General features: G+C 43.1%; 1 protein-coding gene across 6 annotated transcripts in view; it reads left to right on the forward strand.

Annotated features, from left to right (window-relative positions):
* The window catches only part of SETD5 (SET domain containing 5), a 39,074-nt gene extending 13,493 nt beyond the window's left edge, over window positions 1–25,581 (forward strand). For 3 of the 6 annotated variants that reach the window (XM_010718578.2, XM_019620145.2, XM_010718579.3), the window contains 16 exons: window positions 1,269–1,417; window positions 1,710–1,827; window positions 2,247–2,356; window positions 2,643–2,889; window positions 3,094–3,174; window positions 5,180–5,449; window positions 6,211–6,531; window positions 7,961–8,203; window positions 11,433–11,562; window positions 12,628–12,881; window positions 14,551–14,607; window positions 16,102–16,548; window positions 18,105–18,391; window positions 21,396–21,529; window positions 24,457–24,530; window positions 24,714–25,581. In XM_010718578.2, coding sequence (XP_010716880.1) covers window positions 1,269–1,417; window positions 1,710–1,827; window positions 2,247–2,356; window positions 2,643–2,889; window positions 3,094–3,174; window positions 5,180–5,449; window positions 6,211–6,531; window positions 7,961–8,203; window positions 11,433–11,562; window positions 12,628–12,881; window positions 14,551–14,607; window positions 16,102–16,548; window positions 18,105–18,391; window positions 21,396–21,529; window positions 24,457–24,530; window positions 24,714–25,313 — 3,522 coding nt within the window. In that variant the 3' untranslated portion in view covers window positions 25,314–25,581. Of the gene's footprint in view, window positions 1–1,268; window positions 1,418–1,709; window positions 1,828–2,246; window positions 2,357–2,642; window positions 2,890–3,093; window positions 3,175–5,179; window positions 5,450–6,210; window positions 6,532–7,960; window positions 8,204–11,432; window positions 11,563–12,627; window positions 12,882–14,550; window positions 14,608–16,101; window positions 16,549–18,104; window positions 18,392–20,140; window positions 20,242–20,505; window positions 21,238–21,395; window positions 21,530–24,456; window positions 24,531–24,713 lie in introns of those variants that run through there. The other 3 variants (XR_004161318.1, XR_004161319.1, XR_004161320.1) reach the window with 3 other exon arrangements.
* Window positions 25,582–26,445: the final 864 nt, after the last annotated feature.

The following is a 26,445-nucleotide window of genomic DNA, read 5'->3' on the forward strand; positions in this document are numbered from 1 at the left end:
AAAAAAAAAAGAGAAGAGTAAAGTCTGTGATTCAGAGCTCTCAACATGGTCAGTATGGAGGGCTTCATTTGCTTCCCAGTGCTGAGTGCTGCCTTAGGGCATGAACTTTTGTTTTCATGAGGTTAGATGTCATCATTTTCCTATTTTTCAGATTGAGCCCTTTCTTAAGCTAATGGGATTTTTATTCAGATAAGCAGACTGCACAGTAGCTGTTTCTAACGAGTTTCATCCAGAAAAGTTGGGAGCTTTCCTTCAACGACATCATGTGGTTTACTTCTAATTTGGATAGATGGATGTTACTATTGCTGAAGCAAGAACACTTATGTTTCAGTTCAGTCTGGAAAAGTATCAAGGAGCAGTCCTTATGACCAATGAATTACGTACTTAGGAAGGAGCACACAGTTCTTTTGTGGTGAGGCAGCCAGCCATCTTCACAGAATCCTGCAAATTTTTATGTGCAGAGAGATTTAACCTGCTAAGCAAGGAAAGTTTTTGGGTTTTGTTCTGTTTTTTTTTAATAAAAGAAATCTTTCCTATGTCCTAGTGTTTATAATATCCTCCGCTATGCCATAAAACATGTCATTTTTGGATGTTTGTGCTTAAAGACCGCTGTGCTTTCATACTGTCAAGACATGTTGTTGTGAAAATCCATTGTAATAGAAAGTAGACTTGAACATGAAGGAGATTCACTGAACTGTCAGCACCTGCTTAAAAATGTATTTCTTCACGTTTCAAAAAAAAAAGTGTGATAAAATCCTCAGTACTGGTTGATCAGGAAGACGAGGAAGATTCTGGATCAAGATGGAAATTGACAGCTTAAGTCTTTGGCTTGTTAGCTAGAATTACCATCCTCTGCAGAAGGAAAAGCTTCTGTTTTTCCTCTGAATGTGTGACAACCCACAATTTGAGGAAGATTTGAGTTATTCTGTCTGTGAAAGTGGCCATAATTGCAGAGCAGTTCCCTATTAGCAGCAACTGACAGGTCTGGTTATGTCTCCTAGCTGCAAGACTAAAACCCTCCATCTGATAGATTTGTGAGTCTGTTGAAGGAAAGAAAGAAATATTTTGCTTTTGATAAATATTATCAAGGTCATTGGTTATCACCATACTGTTACAGGATAACAGAATAAACAATGTATTGGCTGGATGTCTGTGCAGTTTTTGGATGTTTCTGCCAGATTAATTTTTCTTTTCTTGTAAGCACTATTCTCTCCATGAGTTGCAGGCCTTCGGTTTAAGCACTTGTATTTCACTCTGTTTTGTTACAGCTGCAGCTGGGACGGGTGACTCGGGTTCAGAAGCACCGGAAGATCCTGAGGGCAGCAAGAGACTTGGCACTAGATACCCTTATAATTGAGTATCGAGGGAAGGTTATGTTACGGCAGCAATTCGAGGTCAATGGGCATTTCTTCAAAAAGTAAGAGTACTACAAAGTGATTAGTTTGAGAGCATCGTGGCACAGAGAGGGCAAATGCACACTTGCAGGGCCCTTGCCATCTGTGCCATCCATAGAAATGTGAAATCAAATATATTGCCTCAGCTTGATGCTCTGCTTATGAACCAAAACCCACTGAAGTAAATCTGTTCCATCTTGCTCATGGAAATACATAGGCCTCCAGAGCAGTAGTACTGATTGAAACACTGCTTCCTGTTTTAACTGCCATGGGAATTGAGTATTTGGGGATTGAGACATTCTGTTACTTCTCCAGGCCGTACCCATTTGTGCTGTTCTACTCCAAGTTCAATGGCGTTGAAATGTGTGTTGATGCCCGCACCTTTGGTAACGATGCCAGGTTCATCAGGCGCTCCTGCACTCCAAATGCAGAGGTAAATTCTCTTCACCATCACCAAAATTGCAGATAAATTTTACATAAGTCTGATGCATTGACTTTTTATGAATATTCAAACTTAGAATGCAGTAAACAGGGTGGATTCTCTGCATCTCTTGCTCATTTGATGGTTTATATTTGGAATAAAAGATCAGCAGAAGGTTGGGAAAGTGAATTTTTCTTGAAAGGAAATGTTTCTATTAAAGCTTTCATCTGGCTGCAGAACGATAGGATAAGCAGATGTGAGTGGAAAAGCATAGGATGAGACAGAGCAGTGAAACAGGCTTTTCCCTTTAGCAATTTTTGGATAATTATTCATTAATATTTGAGAGCTACTTTACTGAAGGAGTCTTCCCTCTCGGAAATAAGAAGTGCAACTTGTGGAGATGTTAGTTTCTCTCTGCTTTGTTTAACAAGGTTCGTCATGTGATTGCTGATGGGATGATCCACCTGTGTATCTATGCTGTTGCCACCATTGCCAAGGACACAGAGGTTACCATCGCCTTTGACTATGAGTACAACATCTGGTGAGTCCTTCACCTCGCCCAGGAGCTCTCCACTGCCCTCCTGGACTGGACATCCTTCCTCCAGCCCTTTCCTCGCATTCTACATTTTGCTCCGTTTTCTACTGAATTGCATTTTCCGGCTATTCTGTCCAGTTCTGCTGGCATATTCTACAGTAGAGGCCATAAGGTAGCCTGCTGTCCTTGCTTTGGCACGTGGTGAGATGTTTAGTAGGAGATGCATTGAATGTCTCTGTGCAAGGGTTGAGAAATGAAGAGTGACACGACTTATGTTTGTGTTTTGGAGCAGCAACTATAAAGTGGACTGTGCGTGTCACAAGGGGAACCGGAATTGCCCTGTGCAGAAACGTAGCCCAAATGCTGCAGAACACCTACCTCCACCTGTTTTAGGCACACTGATTGGGGCAGAAACACGCCGACGAAAAGCCCGTCGAAAGGAACTAGAAATGGAACAGCAGAGCGTTGTGTTGGATGAGAACATCAGTCAACAAACAGAAGAAGTTCCAGAGGGACCTGTGGCAGTCAGTGACAATGAGGTAGAACTCCTGACACTTTGTCAAATACCTTTGTTGTTGAATGTTTTTATTAGTGGTGTGGAATCTCATCGGGGACAATACTGTGTCTTCAGAACAGAAACTGCCTGAGGCCTTTCTTAAATCTTAGATTTCTATGAGAATCTTGAAAACTTTAAAATGCTGCCAGATTTTGTTTGCTATGCTTAGTCTTGACTTCTCTTTTAGGTTGCAGATAAGGAAGAGAAACAAGAAGAGGAGAAAGAGGAGTCTGTAGATGAACAAGGAACCTTGGTCCACAGCAGACGGGCAAGTACCTTTCTCTTTATCGTTCCTCTTAGGACTGGCTTCATGTAGTGACCAGCAGGTCTGGTTGGTTATTTCATTTGTTTCAACACAAATTCCAGCTGCTGGTGGTCATCGGTTGACTCCAAGCAGTAGGATTTATATTAAGGCGCTGCAGTTTTGAAGGTAGAGACAGATTTATTTCCTGGTTGAAAGGTTTAAAGTTTCAGGGCTACTTTATTGTCAAACTCATACCACTAAAAAGACAGCGCTAGGTTCAGAAAAGGTAATTGCACCCTTTTTATGTTCCTGCAGTGCCCCTCATTTTGCCAGCCCAAGAATTTATGGAGCCGTATGATGAGCCAGAACCTTGACCCTTTTTGATGAGTTAGGTTTGTTAACCTGCATCTGCTCCGTGTATGAGTTGACAAACAGTTGTGCAGATAAGTTGCCGTGAGGGAAGGGGGTAGGATGAAGTGGCAAACCTTTTCAAGAGGGATAGGCTACCAACAGCATTTCTGACACAAATCAGCAAAAGTTGCTATATTCTTTATTAGGAAATCCTTTTGTGCACCCATATTACTATCTTGATCAAAATATTTCTTAGTGCTTTTGGTTCTAAGTCTCTTCTCAACTTTCTTATATTGTTATTTTTATTTTTTGGTTTAAAAGGGTCAGTGAAGAAAAGGGACTTCCATCCTTCTTCCAGGCAACAAATGTATCAGAGTTAGGACTTTCTTGTTTTCTTTGTTCACTAAATACCCTATCCACCATGCTTTTCTCTAACCAGAAAGATCAGTCTTCCACTCGGAAATTTCCTGAGAATGTTTTAATCATTAAGATGGTACAGTAAATTGCAGAGCCAAGGGCCATCCAGCAGAGAGATCCTTGGATTATCCTGTGGATTTTTTAGAAGGGGCAAGATAAAGCAGTTAGTTTCTACTTGAGTTTGAATAAAAGCAGTCTCCCATCAGACTGCCCATAAGCTTAGAGGGAAGATTCTATTTTTATTGCAAGGAAACTGATCTCTTTCTGAGACAGTATAGTTCAAGAAATGTCTTCAAGTGAAGTGTTAGTTTCCCATGAGTTTGTAAGCCCTGTTCCTGTGCGTGTTTCACCAGTTAATCTCCTCTAATGAGATTCAGTTTTCTATACTTGGCAACAGTTAAATACCTCTATCTGCAGTTATCTCAATCTTAAAAATTTATTTTTGAAACATAACACTACAGTGGCAGGGTTGCTGTGTGTTAGTATTGCTGTGTACTTTAAGACACCTCCTCCCCCATGGCAGTTCCTAGAAGGCACCTGATCCCACCTGATTCTTCTTGAAATTCACCTGGCTTGTCTGCCAGGCTCTGCAGCATTATTGTACTGGGTCTTTTGCATATGGAATTAACAATTATTTCTGACACAGCTAGGTGATAAGATTTCCTGTTGTTTGTTTACCTAATAAGTATCTCCTTGCCTCTCTGCTCCTTTATGTTCTGTTTTTCTTACCCGCTGTGTAAGCTGCTTGGACATAAGCTTTTATTTTGAGCTGGATGATCTGACAATTTGTGGGGTAGTTTTGTGCTTGCTGAAAATTACTGATTCTCTTGCTTCTGTTGCCTCTGGCTTATGTTTGCGTCTAATGTTTTTTCATTAGCAAGCAGATCCATTTGTTTCCAGGTCATCTATTCACTCCATTCTTTCTCACAGTTTTTAGTTCTTAAATCGCATTTCCTTTTGGCTATTTTATAAATGTAACTCAGTAGTATCTAAGTGATCCTATTTAAGAACAAAATCTAGTTCTTATTACTCTATGAATGCATAATTACATTGTCAGTATTCTGGGAAATTTGCTGCGTTAAAAAACACGAATACTTGAAAGAAAAAAGAAAATAAAGCCTCATCTTTTCCCTATCTTGTTCTTGGTTCACTGCTGTTCAGCAGTTGTTCTCTCGGCTGCTCTGCATCCCTTATCTGTTCTCACATTCTCCTGTGTGCATGATTTGCAGTGCTAACTTTGATTTACTTTTTTGTGTTCTAGTCCCGGGAAGATAGGAAGGTAGAAGCCATCATGCACATGTTTGAAAACTTGGAAAAGAGAAAGAGGAGACGAGAGCAGCCATCAGATCGCAACAGCACCGATGCTGAAGTCAGCATCAATTCTGAGACTCCTGAGCTGGAGGAAATAAAAACAGAAACTCCTGAAACTGAGGATGCAAGTTCAACACTGAGTGCTGCTGCTGCTTCAAATGTCTCTAACAGTAACAGCAGTACTGGGGTGAACACGAGGCGGTCTTCACAAGTAGTAGCGGTAAGATGAGGATGTGTTAGAGCCTGCATACCAAACCCATAAGCAGCTTGTCTCATCAGGATTGGGGAAACTTCAGAGGGTCTCTAGACTGTTCTCACCCAGACAGGGCTGGCTTTGAGGTCAGACCATGTAGCCCTGTGTTTTACCCTGTCTTGTCTTGTAATACTTCCAAGGACAGAGATTGCATGTCCTTTGGATCCAGTCATCCAATTCTCGTGGTGAAGAACTTTTGCCTTTTATCCAGTCTGAATATATGTATAAATGTTATCTCGTCTTCCCACTATGTGCTGCTGCAAAGAACCTGCATTTTCTTGTGCTCCCAGATTGAATGTAGGAAGGCTTTTCTTAAGTAGCACTTTTCTTTGAGTGGATTAAGCCTAGCTCCTTCACTTGGTGGGCACCATATATTAGGAGGTGTTTTCCTTTGTCTTTGTGCTTGTTTTTTGGGAGGGGTTTTTTGCTTGCTTTATTTTTTTTCCTGTCTACTTTCAGTGCATATGTTCCCATTATACAGCAGATATTTTACCTAGGTATTTTCACAGATACTTGCCTAGAGTGATGCTTGCCAACTCAGATCAGAGGTGAGCTTAGTTGCCTTAAGACAAATAGCAAGTTGAATAATGCTTCTGTCTTACTTAAGACCAGTATACCAGCTGAGCTCTTAAGAACACAGCAAAGAAAAATGTACTGTTTGTCAGTCTTTTAGATGAGAAATAGAAGGCTCCTAATGGTGCTTGGACTAATGACTATTTATTTTGTAGGATGCTGTCCCAGAAAAAACAGTTACTAAGCCTGCTCCAGCAAAACCCTCCAGGCCCCGACCAAAAAGTCGGTTCTCTCGATATCGGACCAGTTCAGCACAAAGACTGAGGAGACAGAAACAAGCCAATTCCCAGCAAGCTGAACTTGTACAGGCTGTCTCAGAGGAGGGAAGCACTGCCAATTTGATAACCACAGCAGATGTCACCAGTGTAGAAGGTCCAGGAGAAGGCAGACAGTTGATGGGATCTGACCCAACTGTTATCCTGGCTGCAGGATCTCAGTCTAATCGGACTGCAGTGAAGTACCCCAAAACTAAAAAGGTAAATATGATCAAGTACTCAAACTGGACAGGGAAAAAGTAGGTGTTTTGTGGTCTTTAGGGAAAAGTTGGCTCAGGGGAAACTCTTCTTCAGAACACTCAGAATGATCTGATTTTACATTGGCTTTATTTTTTCTCTTGTAGTGTCTAAGATCCCTCACCATGAGTCAGATGGCTGCTCAGTGCTGTACAAAGACCAAGAAACGATTAGCAGATCAATGCAGTTAGTCTACGTAGAACTTAGATACCAGCAGGCTGACTGAGGTGCAGTAGGAGTGGTCTCACTGTTGGGTACAGCAAAGAGCCTAGAAAGAGACCAATCGTACAGCTTTATCTTTGTGGGGAGGTAACCACTTCCAGATTGAGGGATCCTGACAAAAGGGTTGTAGGGGGATTGTCATTATAAGGAATTGGGTGGTGGAGGGTGAGCCCTGATTGAGAAAGCAAAAAGTAATGTCTGGTAATGTCTGTGGTAAGGAAGAGAGCTAGGGTGAAGAAAAGAGTGTGCTTTTTGTGGACACACTAACTAAGCTTGAGGTATTACCCAGTCATCTGTGAGGTGCTAGGCAATTCTCGGAGAAAAGAATCCATGAACTGCATGCATACAGTCTTGAGAAGTTTTCTCCATGCTTTCAGTGTATTGGAAGCAAAAAGGAAAAGGCTGTCAACCAAGAATTTTACATTACATCAAACATCACAGAGGTGAAGTGAGACTTGCTTAAAAAAAAAACAAACAACAATAAAGCCACACAGAATTAACTATAGGTTATTGCATCCTGCAAAGGATATTAGAGATTCTCTTGTGTATACTGCCAAGAAGATGAAGAGAGAAAAGTTGAACCATTATCTAGTAAGAGTTAGGCAGAGTATAAGTTTAGAATAGCATAGCACTGTATTGGGTATGGAGATCAGTGACAGCATCTTTTATGGACAGGTGGGGATGGCAGGATGGGGAATATTTGTTTAGAACAAAATGGAGTAGGTTAGCTTTCAGCTTGGCAGAACTGAAGACTGAGAGGGAAATGTGACTGCAGACTAAAACATGCAAACTGGGAGAAGTTTTTCAGAGAAATGAGAAATTGCAGAAGATAAAATGTACTGGGAATAAATAAATAGCTATGAATACTGTTAGGCTTGCAGCTAGAAACTGGCTTAGAACAAGGCAGTCAAATTCTAGGTGAACCTTCTAATAATATTAATTAAGGTAAAATTGAGCTACTCCTATAAAACAGGATTAACCGATGCTGTGCCTACAATAGATAAGAATTGTAACAGATGCAGCAAAGTTATGGCTGTGTTCTTTCCTTTGAGGAGTATAAGGAGGTTTTAGCATACAAGCTGACCCCAAGATTGCTTTCCTATGTGCCTTTGTGCCATATCACCTTTCCTTTCTCAGTGCTAGTTGCATTGACATGTGTTTTCTCCTTCAGTATCTTGTTACGGAATGGCTGAATGACAAGGCAGAAAAGCAGGAGTGCCCTATTGAATGCCCTCTGCGCATTACTACAGACCCAACAGTTTTGGCAACAACTCTAAATATGTTGCCAGGTCTCATCCACTCCCCGCTAATTTGTACCACACCTAAACACTACATTCGTTTTGGATCACCTTTCAACCCTGAGAGGCGTCGAAGGCCCTTTCTGTTGGATGGAATTTACAGCTCCTGTAAAAAGGTATGTTTGCTCATGTCTTACCTCTGGGGGCTGTATACTCATCATGCTATTACTGGCACAATTGTAAATCTGTCCTGTTCTCTTTGAGCCTGTTTCCATGTATTCCTGCTGAGCTGGCCTTCTCTGTTGTCTTGAGGCAGTCTGTAGGTGGTGACTGCTGACCCTCTCCTACCCAGGGTTCATGTCTTCATCCTTGCTTTTTACTGTAGCAGAACTGTTCTGTGATCCCCTTTGAAACATGTATTTTTGCATCTATAGTGGCTGTTTATTATCTAGCATACGTGATTTGAGGGATTTAATTGTTGCCTTTAGAATGCATTTCCTCACTACTTTCACAGTCAGAAGATGATTGGCGTTGTGGGGATAGGACAGTGTTCCAGAACACCTTGGGAATACTTCAGTCAGGTTCTGCTCTCTTTGGAGAGCCTCTGTTATTTAGCAGAGCCTTTTCACAAGAGCAAGCCCATGGCTCTCTTTTTGGGATCACAAAATAGCTGTCTATTTGTGGCCCTGTAGGAAGCCTAAGCTGAGCCCAGCTGAGTACTTTGTTTCTCCAGAGGTGGTATGCGGCCAGCAAATGCAAGCAGTTATCCATCTTCAGGGAAACAGTAGTTCAGTCACATTTCTATCTGAATCCATCTTGCCTGTCACCTGTCAGCTTTGCTCGGAGGCTTTTCCAGTTCCTGTATAATTAATTACCTGAGAGCAGCTTTATGGAAATCCTCTCTGATCTTGTAGTCTTGATAGCTCTCAAAGTCAGGCACCACATCCTATGTTTCCTTGCCCTCTTTTGAGGGAGTTATTCCAAAGAGAAGTTTTGGACTTTGCTATTCTCACCTCCAGCCAATTTGTTGCCTTACACTAACACACGCTTAGGGGGGGGAAAAAAAAAAGTCTCTCCTCATTATTTCCTTCATAGATATAGCTGATATAGCTCTGATGGTTCATACATACTCATGGGAGCAAAGTCCTATTTGCTTCCATGGGCAATCTTCCCATGCACCTTTTGTTACCTTTGGCTTTTTTCTAGTCGTACAGTAATTGTGACTGCTTGAGAGAGAATAGAATAGTCTCACTATGGACTTCTTTCATTTGCTCCACGTCTTTTTGAAGTCAGTGAATGTTGTTTTGCAGCTCAGGCATTCTCAGTGCTGAATAAAGCAGAAAGCTACTTTGTGTCATGTAGCCTATACCTATTTGTGCTTCCCAGTATGACAACTGAATTTTCTTTTGACAGGTTGATTTATACCTGTTCAGTCTATGATTTACCATGTTTGTTAGAAAAAATCTATTTTTTTTCAGGGCCATAATTTTAGAAATGATTGTTTCTGGCTTTGTATGGTGTTTTCTCCCAGTCTGTATTGAGCTGTGTACTGTTTTTTCCTATCCATTTCCCAGTTTGCTAAGAAAATGCTGAATGCTGTCTTCTAGCATGTTCTTGTTCCTCCTAGGCTGACATGATCTGAAAACTTAAGCACACTGCCTGTTCTGTTACCTAAATAATTAGTGAAACATTGCAGGATTCAGTGTCCAGAACCTATGTTGCAGATTTTTTAATAGATTTCTACTTTTTGAAATAAAATAACTTGTAACTGCTCTAATAAGGATTTTCATCTGCTTTATAGGAGTTCCCCAGTTTTTCCACGGTGTTTTTATCACTGCTACTGACAGCCTGGAGATGTAGGAAAAAGTCTGCTTCTCGTGCTCAGGAATGTTCAGAAAGCTCTCACAAAGAAGACCTCCTTTTTAGCTAGCTAAGGTCTAGAAATGGTCCAGAACTTGATGGTATTACTCTCCCATGACTTGATCTTTGTTGTTGCTTCTTGATTATTCAGTCAGGAATGATGATTTATGAAGGTTGCTCAGATAGATCACATGTATTTTCTTGGATTGTCTGCAGGCTTCTTCTTTAATATCCTGAGAACTGTGCCGAAAAACTAAGCTGATTCAGCTTGCATCCAAAGCATGGCAATATCTGTATTACAGGGAAACTGAACTGTATAACATGTTCACATTCATCACACGTACAGTGACTTGGCTGGCAGATCAGATGCCACATTTGAGGTAGCAGTGCTCCACAATGGCTGGCTGGCACTCCACACTCTTTGTAGTGACTGCAGTGTAATCTGCTAAGATAGATTTGAACAAAGAAAGTGTCTGCTGCACGGTAATGAAGGCTATCAGAATAGATCCTGTTTCCTGCTCTTCACCTCTGCTTTAAAGTTGTTTCACTTTGAGGATTGTGACCACTGAGTTTCTGACACACTTCCATGATAGCTTGAGGAATCATACACTACATATGTGTAACTCTGATAAGACACATTGCTGATGTACAGAAGAACTAACTGGGTTGCTGAAAAGCAAAGTTACGGTCTTAAACCTTTCTGGGAGAATAAAAGACTTGTGATGTGAATCTCTCAGGTAATTTGGCTCCTGCCATTTGGCTGAATTACCTTTTTGTTTTCCACTTTGTATTTATTTTTTATAATAAAGTAACTGAAGATTTCCTGCCTGCCATCAGGAGTTGGTTTGGATCAAGACATGGAGTTAGCAAAGCCGCAGTAACAGCTCATTTGATGAGTCTTCAAGTTCACATCCATGCTCAAAAGACTACCGTGATTTTTATCTCTTTTATTAGTAGCTGAAGAAAAGATTCCTTTTTTTTTTTTTTGTTCTTTTTGTTCTAACACCTTGAAAACTGCTGCTTGTGTTTTATCAGATGTTTTTGTTCTTTTTCTCTGCCTGGAAGCAAGCACAGTCCTGGAAGAACTATGTGACTAAGCTCAGCCATTTCTCAGGGGAATTGTTGGAGCAGAATCTATGTAAGGCTCTCATATGCCTTAGTGAAGCAGTGTGCTCATGTTCCTTAGCAGGAAACAAGTTTTTTGCAAAAAATGAGGCTTTAAGATACCTTAACAGACAACTCATTTTTATTAATGAAGATTATTTCTAGTAGCTCTTGGCTGCCAGCTTTTTTAATTTTATTTATAGTTTGTTTTTTTGTTTTTTACTTTTGTTATTGTTGAAGACTTGTCCCTGATATACATTTCATCAAGAGCACGTCGTCAGATCCATCACAGTAGCTGTTAGTATGTGTGAAAAAGGTAATCTCAGTGTTCTGAGCAGTCTGCCCCACTGCACGGTAGTGTAGGAGTTGAAGTACATCCTGCAAGATTACACAGAAAGTACTGGAGGGGTTGCACGTTTATGTAGTCTCGTTCTGTTTCAGCGCTGGATCAAACAGGCCCTTGAAGAGGGGATGACTCAGACCTCACCAGCACCACAAGAGAACAGGACCCAATGTCTTTACCAAAGTAACGAGAACAGCAGTTCTTCCAGCATCTGCAAAGATGACACAGGTGAGTACCGAGCACCACGAGGGCACTTGAGTGAAGCAGGGGAAGCTGCTGAATAACAAAGGCAGTTACACAGGTTGACATCTTAATGTGTACTACTGCTTCATGGTACATCTTTCTGACAGGTGAGAATGTTACTTTGCCATTCATTCAAATTTCTGTAGATGCACTCTAGCTTTGAGCATCATGTGTTAAATTTCTCAGTATTTTCCTATGAAAAGACAATCACTTTATCTTGCATCATTGACCCCAGTGTCATGTAATCATTTGTCCAGTGGTGGGAGGGGAAGTACAATTTAATCTCTTTTCAGCAGGGTGCTGTTAGATGGACAAAATATCTGCTGACTATAGAAAGATGTAGCAAAGTCTGAGAGGCGTGTATGTAATGAGCAAATCAATCTCAAAAATGGAGGAGCTCAAATCTGTGAGTAAAGCAGCAGGATGGTTAAGTATTTTGCCTGAATCTTTCTGTGGAAAAAGAAGTTGAGAAGATCCACCTGATCAGTGATAAGTTTTCCAAGAATGACAGGCAGGAAGCTGGATAATATGCAGATAACGAGAAGGTGATTATTGAAAAGTTAAATTATTGAGAAATGAACAGAGCACCAAAACCATTAAAAGCACATCCCTGAGCAATGCCTGAAGAAGCAAACAACTGAGCTGCAAGATTTACTTAATTGTTGGGTTTTTTTAACTGCACATCAAAAAAGATATTACAGAAAGGGATTAACCTTTTGCGGGAGTAAAATATGTTTGAACTGTATTGATGTTGCATATAGGCTTGAACTTGAACTACTGGGTTCAAGTAATGAAAACTGTTCTCTGTGATTTGTTCATAGCAGCGATACTGACATTTCCTTCTGACCCTCCCCTATACTATATACCTTCCTGGCTCCTGTGCCCCTAGCTCCCTCTTGCGCTTCTTTTCTACTAGTTGAAATATTTCCTTTCATGACAGTGTTGGAGATTCATGGGCTCCATTTGGGTTGGGAGCAAGGGAAAGAAGATGGTGCGTGCTTTGCAGTTGTTAATGGTGCAGTCTTATCCTCAGTTCACTTTACTTTTCAGACTTGCTGAGTCCCCTGAAGAAATGGAAGTCTCGCTACTTGATGGAGCAGAACGTTAAGAAGCTGCTGAGGCCTCTGTCTCCTGTCACCCCTCCACCTCCCATCCCTTCAGTTCCTGGCTCAGTGAGCCCACAGCTGGCTACACCCTGCTCATCTGTGCCAGGAGAGGAGGAAAGTCGCAATGGTTATGGTGTGATGTTCTCACCAATTCCTTCTCTGGCTGCTAGTCGCTGCAATACTCCACTACAGTTTGAGGTAAATCCAACTGGAGGCTCGAAATGCCAAAAACAGAGGGACTGGGAGATATGCCACAGAGGTAGCACTAGACACACCTTCCTTTTTGAGTATGCAACTGTCTTCCTGAGGAGCATCGTGGTGGCAGACTCAAGTACTGCTGCCTTTTTCCTCTATTCCACTTCTGTCTGTAGCAAATTTCTTTCTCTATTAAATTTCAAACCTTGTAGCAGCCCAGCCTCTCCTCACGTCACATCAATAACATTAGATCAGTTCTTTTCTTCACATCTACGGCTCCCATATTTCTTAGGCTCTTCAGTGTTCTTCAGTCATCTTCCCTCCTTCATCTCTCATTGCCCATATGGTTCCCAGTCCTCCATGTCTCTTCCAAAGAATGTAACAGTGTTCCAGTTTCCATAGGCTGTCTGACACATCCTCAGCTTCTTTTTCCCTCAACAGATTTCAATCATCCAAAATACGGTAGAAATATTTTACATCGCTTTCCCCTGTGTTCTTCATCTCTCCTTTTTCTTGCTGGTGTAGCAAGTCAATACTTTGTGCCTTTGATTTCATGACAGCTTCCTTATGTGCAGAAGTACTGAGCAGGCTATTTAGGTGGATTTCCTTGCTCTCAACTCTGAGTGAGAGTTATCTGCATCTGTCCAGCCAGGACTTTCCACTTCCATTTTGTGTTGCATTTCTTTATGTGAATAGGAATTGTGCTGTTTGTAGTTTATTTTTAGTTTATAGTATTGCATATTTTCATTTAAAAATTTGAAGAAAAAAAAGTCTGCTGCTCAGACTCTGCCATTTAAAACTATTAAAAATAATTCTGTACAGTGACAGACTGCTCTATACTGGAGACTGTTTTGATCCCTCATCTGCTTTGCAGCAGAGCAAAAAATCCTTTGTGGTATTTTTAGCTTAGTGTGCTTCTGATTATTTTCTTTGAGAACTCTTTTTTCACAAGGTGTCTGAAAGGCATATCTGTGGAGGTCAGCAGGGAAGATTGTGGAGCGCTGAGGAGAGAGATGAAAGGCTGTTTCAGGCACAAAGTTTGATTGTAAATTGTCCTTACTTCTGCTGTGGTTGAGGTAGCAGATCAGAGCGATGTTGCTGTGTACCTCCACAGTCTAATCACTGATTTTCAGTCTCACCTTAGCATGTTGATTGCAATGTTAGAAGCCTGTATTTCACTATATTTTTATATGCTTGCCCCGTTTACTTTTTTTCCTTCTAGACCATAGGCAGCTTTGTTCAAATTTCTGCATTTCTCTAAATGCAGCTCATTCATAACAAGTCTGTTTTAATGTCATGTCTGTTTCATTTAGTTCTTTATTATAACTTGAGAGAGTATGTCTCACAAAATAAACTCATTCAAAGGTTTGTACTTTAGTCCTGTGGCTGTATAGTATTGAGGGAAGAAAACAACAGTGATTCCTTTATTGGTTTACAAGCCTCCTCAAGTGAGCAGATGATGATCAACTGCTGGCATGCTGGGGAATCATAGAATCATAGAACCACAGAAACCACTGAACTTGACAGAGTTAGCATTAAGTATGAGCCAGTTCCTGGGATAGCCTTTGCTTAGAGTAGCCACTGCTAACCTCTGTGCTTGTTTTTAATTGACTTCATTTTGCTTCTTGACTACTTAGCTGTATGAATAACAAGATGTTTTCCCTCCCTTCAGAACGTATCCTCCCCTGAGAGTTCCCCTGCGCATAGACCTGAGTCCATGTCACCTGAGGTAGGTATCACTACCTCAGTTGTGTTTGAGATGAAGAGCATGTGTGCTAGTGTTTATTTGAGGCTTCAGTGAGATGGGAGGGATGAGAAGTTTGGGGCTGTTGGGAACAGGGGTGGAGCATTAGTTGAGATAAGACTGTGACCAGGTTTTTCAGGATTATCACAAGAGAGAAAACAAAGCAAAATGAAATTAACTGAAGACTGGAATTTATTATTTGTTCGTTGACATTGGTAGGAAACAGATCATGTAAAGACCTGATATACCTCAGTTACTGAGATGTAGGCAAGAGATGTGGGGTTGCTAGAAATAGTATCAGCATCAGCCCCAGCCCAGGAAACAAGTGTTGTGTGATACTTACTAAGTAGCAGCAAAACGACAACTGGGGAAGAAATAGGAAAGCGTTGGCTGGTTATTTAGACTAGCTTATGTAGCAGAGTAGGGGCACCTGACCTGCCCTTTTCAGCCTTGATTTACGTCTTGTTCACTTGCAGTCTTAAAATGTTGAGGAGGCATGAGGTAGTAGTACTTCATTTAGCTGCTGGCCAGTTGTGAAACATGAGGTGAAATAGTCTGAAACGGTTTCGCAGTGGAAAATACACATTCATCTCTAATGTGGCAGATTATTGGGGCTGTAATACAAGAGGAAAAATACTTTGGCAGCTGCAGTAGGGCGCATCTGGTGCCTGGTGCTGCTGTGTTTTCACTGAGCACTGTAGTCCTGCAGAGAGCATGAAGTCGTGTCAGTTATGTTCATTGTCTGAGATCTTGACAACACGGTGAAGGAGAGCATCTTATTCCTTTGCCTGGGAGGTTTTTTGGCACTTGAAGTAGTAAAATATACCATTGTATCAGTGCCTAGTGTTCAGAAACTGTGACAATGCAAAGATGATGCCGTTATGCCTTTGTTAGAGAATGTAAAATGTAGAAATGCAGTATAAATTAAATGAATAGACTATTGTTAGAGATTGCTGAAAATGAGATGTGAAAACAAATGGTTTGGGAATTCTGGGCATCATATTGTTAGCGAGTCAGTAGTGGTTGACTTAGGGCATTCAAGAACTTGGCCAATAAAACAGCAAATGGACACCAAATCTCTTCTGTTTTCTCCTGAAAGTGAACCTAGCTAGCATGAACTGTTAATGTCAGCTTTGGGACATTTGGGGTAAAAGATGCTTTTTTTCCCTTCATTGACTGGACAGAGGATAATGCTGAGTCTTGCCCTCTGCTGCATTAAGACTTCTAAAGGGAGAGAGGGAATCTTGTACTAGGCAGCTAAACTGGATTACTATTTAGTCCCAGTCATTCCCTTCTAGAACAAACAGAACAGTGCAGCACAGTGTCATAAGGGTGATTAATAACAAAAAGCAGCTGGAAAGCAGGAAGTTCGCATTGTACAGAATGTTTTCTGACTTAAGTTTCTCTCCCCATCCCTGCCTGATCCTGATCCTTTTCCTGACTTCCCACCCCATCCTGTGGCCTTCCTGGATTTTGTAGCTCTGCCTCCGATCTGACGTGGATTCCAGTGCAAACACCTGCCCGGAACGGCCGTCGCTGCTCAGCTTTGGATCCTCTGATCTGGCTCCACAACCTCCCATAAACTCTACTTCAGAGACAAACTTCCCAGGAAAAAGTGGGGAAGCACAGATGCTGCTACGAAGCTCTGATCAGGCTTTTCGGACAGAGTTTAATTTAATGTATGCCTTTTCCCCATTGAACGCTATGCCACGTGTGGATGGCTTGTTGCGGGGATCTGCGTGTCTGGGAGACAGGAAGCCAGTGAATTCAGAAGCAGGATGCTGCAGCTCTCCTTCTGAAGGATATTTCAGCAGACATGAGTCAGGACTGCTTAAAGAGACAGCGCATGGATCCATGTCTCCCTGCGGCGAGAGGGCTTGTGAAGGCGTCCGATCTGCTCCCCAGAATCCACCACAAAGGAAGAAGGCGAGTATTCTTGTATGAGAGATTCTAGGACTGCAGAAATTCTTTCACCATGGGGAAGGCATGCAGGGAAAAATGCAAAAGGAAATATAACTAAAATAAACTTGGCAAGTAATCCAGGTGTCCAGTACCTGGACGGAATCGGTAAAGTCATTAAAAGAAAAGGAGCTACCATTTAGATAAGATCCTGATGTGAGAGTTGGTGTGACCTTCATAAACAGTTGTTAAAGAGAGGCAAGAGCCAGAGTAATAATAAAGTGCAACTTGTTTTATTGGTGGAGGTGTTATTTGGAAGGAGAGCCCAACATTTCGAAGGAAAATATGGGCTGTTTGCTGGAAAGGCTTAATAATATGGGAAGGTGACAGCATCGCAGGAAGAGTAGGTGAAGATTCTTAATAAATTTTAGCACTTTGAAACTACAAGCATGGCAGTATTGCTTAATACAAAGTGAGTGAGTACTGGTTTCTAGTAGTAAGCCAGTGATCCACAGGGAGCTAAAACTGAGTAGAAATGATAATCAGGCATTGCTGTGATAAAAACAGGTACTGATAGGACAGATAAACATACACTTGCGCAGATATTTATCAGTGCCTTACCCTGTGCTCAGACTTTTCAGGCAAGTATGGCAAGTTGGGTCAAGTCTCCAGGTGTCTGGAAGATCTTTTTTAGGGTTGGTTGGTTTTTTTGGTTGCGCTTATCTTAAAAACTTCATACGTTGAGTTACTTTTGGAAATACCCTGATCAGCACTTTAACATTGTAAAGATTTGTATGCAGACATTGAACTGTAGTTGTTAAATTCTTCAGCAGTTTCCTTCTGCAAGTCTTTCATGAGGGACTGTGCCTCATAATAAGGGGAGGCATGCAGAAAGGTAAGCGCTCAGCTGGAAATACTTGTGTAGCTTTGGTCCTGCTGTCCTGTGTTGCAAGACAGCATCGTGGGATACTTTAGTCTGTGCCTTTTACAAATCTGAGACTGATTTGCACAAAATATATACCATCTCTATTAGAGGAACATAATTTATTTAAGTAATAATGTTGGAATGTGCAACACTGACTGGTGAACCACCATAGTGTGAACCTGCTCTAAGCAGGCTAGAATTCTGTGCTGAGCTTTGCCAAGTCACAGGTCCCCTACGCAGTTCAGCGTGGCTGATGTGGTACTGGTGAACAGAATTCTCTGAAAATCAGTTCAGTGAAGAAGGCTCTTATTCTCAGGTTTCTAAGATGTACAGGTGTACTGATCTGCATTGTGTTATGTCACGAACCATGGAGTGGTGAGGGAGGTGAGAAGCAGTATGAAATTTCAGAAGCAAACCAGCCATATGTTTCTTCTGAAGTATCAGTTGTAAATGTGGGTAAGTGGGGCAATGGTCCAAATTTGCATCATTTAGCTCTTTTTCCAGATTGCCTGCAGATTCAGGAAGATTGATAATCCCACTGTAACTTCTGAAGTTTCATCTGCAAAGAGAAATCATTTTTAAAATGATGTGTAGGCGTGTTTTTTCCCCTAACCTTGTCCGTTGCTGTCCGTGACTCATAGCTGTATTCTCCTTGCAGGTCTCTCTACTAGAATACCGCAAGAGGAAGCAGGAAGCCAAGGAGGGAGGCGATTCAGTGCGATGCACAGGGACTCCCACCCGGCAGGGCAGCAGCGGTTCTGGGACTGACACAGATGCCAGCAGCCTGCCAGGCTCTGTAGTACGAACCCCGTCCTCCCCACAAAGTGGCTTCTCCCCTTCTCATCCTTCCCTGCCTCATGTAGAGGACATCAGCCCACCAGAATCAAGGGGGGCTAGTTCCTCAACATCACTCTGCAAATCCCAGGAGAACATCAGCAGCAGGTGGTGAGTGTTATCCCTCCAAGCAAGGCTCAGACTGCTCTGCAGAGATGAACCAAACTCGGGGGGAGGAAGGAGGGATTTCTGTTGTTCTGTAATTGCAGTGGGATGGATTCTGTTGAGTGTCTTGGCATAGTTCTCTTTATTAATGGTTAAACTGAAGAATACCAGCAACCTTCTCAGCATGCCCTTTAGTTTAGGTACCAAAAATCTGCCTTGAAAGATGAAGTTAAACAGTTCTCTCTTCCACCAGTTTCCTTTTAAGGGCCCAAGTTTGAAGGACTTAACTTGTAATGAGAATTTAATCTAGGTCTAGGTTAAAAGGTCTTTTGTTGTTGAATTTCCACTCTGTTTTAGACGTACGTGATACAAAGTTGGTCTTTTCAGAAGGGGAAAGCTGATGGAGCCCTCCGCAACCTCGCGTGTGAGAAGCAGGGACAGTGGAACAGCCTCAGCTTTCCTGTGCCTTGCACAAATAGCTTTGAAGTGCAGTTACCAGGCTGCAGTTAGTTTGCCCAAAGTGTAAAAAGATCTCCCTATTGTGTTACTGTGTGAAGATTTAACATGGGGAAAGACTTCTAACAGTAATGCCTGATAACTAGAATGAAGCACTGCTGTGCTGAAATGCAGAGTATTGAGTTGTAGTCTGTACACATGGTCTGTATACGTGGTGATGGCTGGAATTTAGAATGTTCTGCTAGCTGGAGTGATATAGTGCAGTGGCTTTGCTGCCTTTTATTCATGGTCTGTTTGTGGAGAGTGCAGGTGTAAAGGCATGCCATTTGTAGCACTCACTTGGCACATGTGCACCTGTGTCACTGCTTGTGCCATGGCAGGGGGTGGGAAGGGAAAGGAGGCTGAGCAGTGCTGAACACTGCAAGAAATGTGAGGTTGACAGTATCTGAGAAACATTGGTTTGGATGAATTTACAGGAATCATAAGATGTGCTTTCTTCCTTTTTACAGACCTTCCCCACCCCAAATAGCCACACTCTTCCAGTGAAAATTTAAGAGAAATAGTTGATCTTGTGATAGCAGTCTGTCTGCCTGCTACCTTCTGCCAGGTGTCGGGACTGACAGCAGCTGGGACAGGCAGCTGATGATTAATTCATGATTATTTTGTGCAAGTGTTGTTATCACCTGCCCTTTTCCTCCCATGCCACTTCTTTCTGCCAGCAAAAAGGTGAAAGAAAAATCCAGCTGAATGGGAAAAGAATCTTAGTTGGAGATGAAATGTCTGTGGTAACCTTGCTCCAGCGTGGGGCTTTCTGTTCTGTTTGCTTCATCTGCTCCTCCTCAGCAGATGCTTTGGCTTCGGTTTATCACATGATTTCAAGAGTTGTGGGATTCAACATGATATTGTCATAGGACTCTGAATATAAAAGTTGAAGCCATGCTGATGTGTTTTGAAATAGCATTAAGCAGCTGTGCTGCCTTCTTTTTTCTTTTTTTTAATCCCTGTTCTTCTGTCTTTTAATGGGCAGGAGCCATTACAATCTTACAGTCCCACTTTAAAAAGAAACAGTTATTAGAAGCTGCATGTTTCAGAGTTAAACTTGGGAACCAGTCTCATATTTAACTCTGGGCACTTACATTTCTGATGCATTTCTAGACATTCACACTAGTGTAATACAGGGACAGAAGAAAATGGTGGGATCTAAAATTTCTTAATTTTCATTTGTCCGGATTTTTGCTGAATTCTACACTATTTGCCAATAGCTTTCATTTAAAAAAATTAAGTTTCTGTCTCTTTCAGTTGCCAAGATACAGCCATCACAATGTAAACAGATGTGCTGCTGCCCAGTAAACCCAGCCTTGCAGAAAACTGTCTCCAGCAAAACAATAGCAGCAACGAAGGTGTGAATTCACCCCCTCACCCCATTCACCTCCATGAGGTGTGAACTGTGGCCCCTTCTCCCTTCTGCTTCAGTGAGGGGTGAACTTCAATATCTGGGCTATTAAATACATTTTTAAAAGCTAATGTAAAGCACAGTTTTTAATATATCTTTAAGAATATATATTAAATACAGGACATACATTCTTAGACTGCATATTTGCATGATATGCAGTATGTTTGATGTAGTGTTTGAATATAATTATATAATATTTGGGTATTTTTAGGGCACACATTTTTTCGGTGTCTGGGATAAGGCATCATGAATCCCTGATGGAAGTGCTACTATTTTACAGGTTAAAACACATACCTTTAAAGAGATTTGGATGGTCCAGTGCATGGTAGGTGCATGGCAGGGATCTGGGGTGTGTCAGTGGCTCTGCTTCTGTAGATTGGCTTTAGGAAAGCCACTTCACCTCTGTTTTCCAGCTTTAGACCAAATGCTTGTAACAAATGACAAAAAGAGGTCTAGCACCAATCTTGAGAGTTTTTACACAAAATAAATGGGACAAAGTAGTATTAATGGACAGAATGATCATGGTAGCTCTGCTCCAGGAACAGTGCATTATCTGATTACTATGTTGATATTTTATTATCATAAGATAGTGGTTTTCCTTCTTTTCAGTTCGAATAAAAGTAATCTATGTAAAATAACTACACGTAATTTTAAGACAACAACAGGTTTTCAGAATGCTGTTGAACCTTGAAACAACTTTCTGGGACAGAGTGTCCTGTAATCAGGTGATCTACTGAGCTGAATGTTTATGGCATCCTTCTGATAAAAGATCTTGTTTTTCTCAGGGCAGCACTGTCATAGTAGCCAGTGATGAACAGTCTGAAATTCCACAGGAGCTTATTTGTGTTGCAAAAGCAGTGCAAAGTTTTGTTATTCCTCCTCTGTCTTAGAAAACTGGTATTCTCTGATCCCTCCATTCCGTGGTATAGGTTTGCAGCTGCAATAACTTCATATCAGTAAATTTCAGTAGAAATCTGAGACTTCAAAGACAAATCTGTCTTGTAATTACACCCAGGACCCCCCAGCCCTCTTGTGCGTTGGTCACATTGATCTCAACCGTGTAATAGCAGTCCTCAGCTGTTACTGCCTTTTCTGTTGCAGGATGGTCCCGACGTCGGTGGAGAGGCTTCGAGAGGGCCGAGGCATACTTGAGAAGGTGCTACGAAGTGGTGCAAAGGTATCCCAGAGAAATGAATCCTCACCTACCTGTGACAGCACTGCTGAGAGAGAGGCAGGTAGGAGGAGCTTCTGAGTTCCTTGTTGGTGGGGAAATAATGGGCTCAGCTTTGTAAACTTGCCTATGAAGTCATTTGTACCTTCATCTCCAGCATCACCGGTGCCTGATAAAGGCCTTCTGCAAACTGTACTTTGTTATTCAGGTGATATTGCCTGAGCCTGTAAACATCTCCTGGTAGACCTGGAAGGTGTCCAGTTCTATCCAGAGTTTGGATTCAAGATCACCTGTATTTTGGCTCTGGCAGTGACAGCTTCTTTGCCCTTGGATAGATGAGTTAGCTGGCATTGCCCCAGTTGCACCTGTGTACTGGGAATATGAGGGTATTGTAGTACCTTAGTACCCTTAATAATGCTAGTTGGCTGAACATCCAGATAAATGTATCGCTTGCTAAAGTGCACGTTTGCTTCAGGCAGGGGTAAGAGCGAATGTAGCTTCCATACCTTACTTCATCTCTGTTCTGAAGTTACTTGATTCCTTGAGTTGTGATGCTTGTCGGTTTTGTGGGATACACTTATTCACTGCGATGAACTCAGTTCTGCCTTGCTGTTCCTTCCTTCTGTGACTAATGGGTTCTTCTCGCTGAGTAGCACACAGGGTCAGTGAGTGCTTGTGACTTGAGCTGAATTTACATCCCTCTGTTATCCACTTGGGATTAAAGGTCAGTTGTGACTTCCTGTAAGGTGGGCAGATCACTTTATCATTGCCCGATTTCTTAGCTGTGATGTGGAGTTATTTGTCTTCTATTTATTTTACAGTCCCTGTTGAATATGATTGCTGTTTTTCCCAACAGATAGTGCCCAGTATGTAAGAGAACCCTACTCTCCCTTGTGATTTATGATGATGGATCATCGTGTTTAAATAACTTAGTCTGTATTGCTATTGATCTCTGCTTCTTCACTGTTGAGAAGTATTAAGGACTCCCTCGCTGATACGGTTATAGCTTGCTGATGATCTGTAGTAGGGATCTGGATCTCTCTGGAGCATCTCCTTTCAATGCATTTTCTTCACGTAGTCTTAAGAGATTCTCTTGGGACTTGTCAAAAATGCCACTGATTTAATGGGACCCAACTGTAATTCTCTTTCATGTCTTTCTCATTCCAAGGGAAGTGGAAAAGAAGCACTTATCACTCCTACTTTGTGTCCTTCTTCCTTGCGCAGGTATTAAGAAATTGTGGAGGGAAGAGTTGGCTTTGTCTTGTTAAGATTGCATAAAGCAAATTCAGGAAAGTTTACAGTTTATTCACCTTTTGTAATTTAGACTCTCTAGGTTGCCTTCACTCCCCAAGGATTATTTTGTGCGTAAACACTGCATCTAATATCTGCAGCACTGTTTGTGTAATTGGCCTTTTAAGAAACAATTTCTTCCGAAATCTTTAGATTTCTTCTGATTCAACTTCTGATCTCCTGGCTTGAATAGTTAGTCTCTTCTGTGCAAGACTGCTTAACAAAACATGCCTTGCCTGCAATCTTTGCCTTTCTGCAGTGCGGTACTCAGAATGTCACCTGCAGCAAACAGCTACTCAGTGCTTTGGATGTGGTTTCAGGAAATGGAAGGTGGCACAGGATATATGGTGGAAGCTTCTTGTATCAGCCTCTGTGCAGGTCTTGAGCCCAGAGGAAAGATGTCTGAGCCTCAGCAGCAGAGAAGACAATTCCATCCAGGTTCCTGTTCGGCTGTGCCAGCAACCATGATGTAGCACAGGACAACAACCACAACAAAGCCAGGGCACTGCTGGCACTGATGCTCATGCCAGTGCATCTGGTGCAAAGCCAGACCTGCCTGGCAGACATACAGAGCAGACTAATGCAGCGTGTCCTGTTTCAGGAGTGAGAGACATCTGTCATGTAAATTTGATACTAACACCAACACTATTTCACCAAGGCATTTCAAACGCTGCTGCTGAGAATCCCTGAGATGCTGCGGATAAACAACTCCATCTCATCAGACTGCAGCACCATAAATCTGATGTGAAATCTTCCCGTCCCACTGGTTCCCCTCTCTCCAAAACAAAGCGCAATCACTTGCTAAATCCCATGGTTATAGTAGTGGCAACAGAAGAACACGCAGGTTAGAGTGACTGGGTCACTTGCTGAACGTACTTTTTGTCTATCTCAGTTGAGGTTCAGTTATTTGCTGGGGCAAAAAACGCACCTGCCCTCTAGGATCAGAGCATTGGAAGGGCTTGCTCTGCTAAGAAAAAGCTTATTCCCGTTTTCTCTCTCACGTAGCGATGATGCATCAGTGTGTAGTGTGCTGCTGTTACTCCCCAGCAGTCACACCTTTTCACCATCTAGGTCAGCGTTTTCTGAGATCTAAGAGTAAGCTGATTTGGAGCAGCCCGCTGGCTTGTGAAGCATGTTCCCCAGCGTGGCAGCAGAGGTGCAGTCAGCCTTGGCAGCATGGGGCTTCAGTCTTGGGCAGTGCCTGGATCTGCCTTTGAGGAGAGCCAGTGGCAGGAGCCTGCTGACAGCCCGTCTAAGAAGGGGCAGTTTTATTTCTCCAGCTGTAACTGTAGCCAGTGAGGATTCCTATGGCCAAAACTGAGTGAAGAACTGCTGAGTCCTTAGAAACTGTCTTCTGCCTCTTGTGTCCTTCTGGAAAGCCCCAGGAGCACGCACAACCTGCATGCTGTCACTGATGCAGCCATTCAGATAAGCTGGGTCACGACAAATGAGAGTCATTGTAAGGGAAGCAGCAGTGCCTAATGTGTGTGGCTGTTGTGATTGACGTGAGTGTTTACAACTGCCTTCTGTTAGGGTTCTTCAGCTTCCAAAAGGCCGATGATGGGAGGAACCACTCCGGTCTCAGCTGTAGCCGGAGGCAGAACAAGACAGCTGCAGCTTGCAGGTGTCACTTGAGAGGGAACTGTGGTGACCTCAGTCCAGGGGTGAAGTGTAACACGTTGCCTGTGCTGTGCATTGCAGATACAGCAGGAGGAGACACTCCAGAAGCCCACAAAGGACCAGCAGTTTACAGTCCTTCTCGATACAGCTACCAGGTAAATTCTGCCATTTGTTATCTGCCCATTCGAAAGTAAAGCTTTAGACAGCATTAGCAGGAAGAAAGCTGTCTTGAGCTGTCAGTTATTCCCAGTCCTGATGTACTAAGCAACCAGAGTATGATGAGGTAGGAAATAGGGAATTGTATCTGATGTCTTTTCTTTTTTCTCCACCATGTTCAGCTCCTGCAGTCTGACAGTCCCCAGGCAGAGTCGCAGACCCTTCTCCAGCAGAGTTCCTCCCCCTACAGAGGACACCTAACTCCTTCTCCTGGCTACAGCTACCGAGCGGCAGCACAGAGGACAGGACACAGCCTCTCCCACAGTTCCTCAGAAACATCCCTCTCCTCTTCCTCGTACTCCAGCCCTGCCCACTTGGTCTCCACAGACTCCTCTGCCCTGTTTGCAGGGAATTCGGGGTATTACAGCAGCCAGCAGCACTCTGGCAGTGCCAGCAGCGGCCTCCTGAAGAAGAGCTGCCCAGCTGCTGCCAGCCCAGCACAGCAAATGGCTGTGGACTCTCTTTCCTCAGAGTCTGGCTCTCAGCCCTGCACAGGAGCGTCCAGCTCCACCTCAGCCCCCCAAAGCTCTAGGTCACTACAGTCAGACTTGCGGACTATCAGCCTGCCGAGCTCTGGGCAGTCAGTTCTCTACCAGGGCTCCCGGGGGGCGGTGATTTCCAGTGCACAACACTACCCACACCGAGGGGGCAGCAGCGTCCATCAGTACAGACTGCAGCAGATTCAAGGTTCTGGAGTAAAGACTCAAACAGGACTTTCCTAGGGCTGCTTGGACTCCAGGAGGAACAAAACTGCCCATAGCTCCTTCCAGTTACCTCTGGAAGTGGCTCCTGGGCCGGTGTTGGGAGGTCGCACCCGAGGCTGGGTGCCAGGGGTCAGAGGCTGAGGTCTGAATGCACGGGTGAGATTTGTGAGCAGTATTGGCCTCTGGCCTTGCATGAGAAAGCAAATTTCTCTGAGGCAGAGACTGTAGCAAAGCTGTTCCCTGATGTGTGAGTACATTGCAAAAGGAAAAAAAGAAAAAAAGACAAAATGGTTCAAGTGCAATGACTGTGGTGCAGCCTCTGTCTCTTGTCCGTGCCCATGGCCATAGTCACTCATGCAGTACGGACTTCTTTTTTGATACAAATGCAGTTTAAAGAAATCATTGGGGAAGTTTAACTCCAATCCCAAAGCTCTCTTTATAGGTCAGGTTCTCAGTGAGTTCTGGGGAGGGCTTTAATCCGTTACGATCATTCCAGTCACAAGCAGATGAGTGCACACTGCTGCCTTGGGCCGGGCGACGGCTGCTGCAGTCTGAGCATTTCCAGGACGAGTCTCCACCAATGTGAAGAGCAGCAGGGAGTGTGAGCGTGTGCGCCCATTGCTGCAGAGGAGCTGGGATGTGCTGTCACCGCATTGGGCGCGGGGCTGGGAGGGGTGGAGGGGTCTGACCGACCGGTGGTGCAGACACGCTGGGGTCAGGGACCCTGCCGAGCCACGCAGTGGGAATGCTGTGGTGTGTGTGCTGGGGGCTGGCAGAGGGCTGAGCAGCTGCCAGGAGGGTCACGGTGCTGGGTCGGGGCTGCGACTGCGGGGGGGGGACCTCTGTGTGTGGGTGGCACATGGGATGGATGTCCCTCCCACCTGTCTGCCGAGCGGGGCAGGGCCGGCCCGAGCACGGTGCGCTGTCTGCTCGATTCCATAAGATTGCCAGCTTCTTTCTCACTTGTTTACTGTAATATCGGGCGTGTTTTTATTTATCTAATTTTATATTCAGTTATAACCATAGTAGGTTAGCTAATATACGACAGGTGTCATCCCTGGTGCTGCAGTGGAACTTCTCCTTTCTCTTGGATAACATGATGCTGTGAGTCTGTCTCCCCTGTCTTTTCAGATGCACAGTCTTCTTCCTT

The sequence above is a fragment of the Meleagris gallopavo genome, chromosome 14 (assembly GCF_000146605.3).
Source record: "Meleagris gallopavo isolate NT-WF06-2002-E0010 breed Aviagen turkey brand Nicholas breeding stock chromosome 14, Turkey_5.1, whole genome shotgun sequence".
NCBI classification, from domain to species: Eukaryota; Metazoa; Chordata; class Aves; order Galliformes; family Phasianidae; genus Meleagris; species Meleagris gallopavo.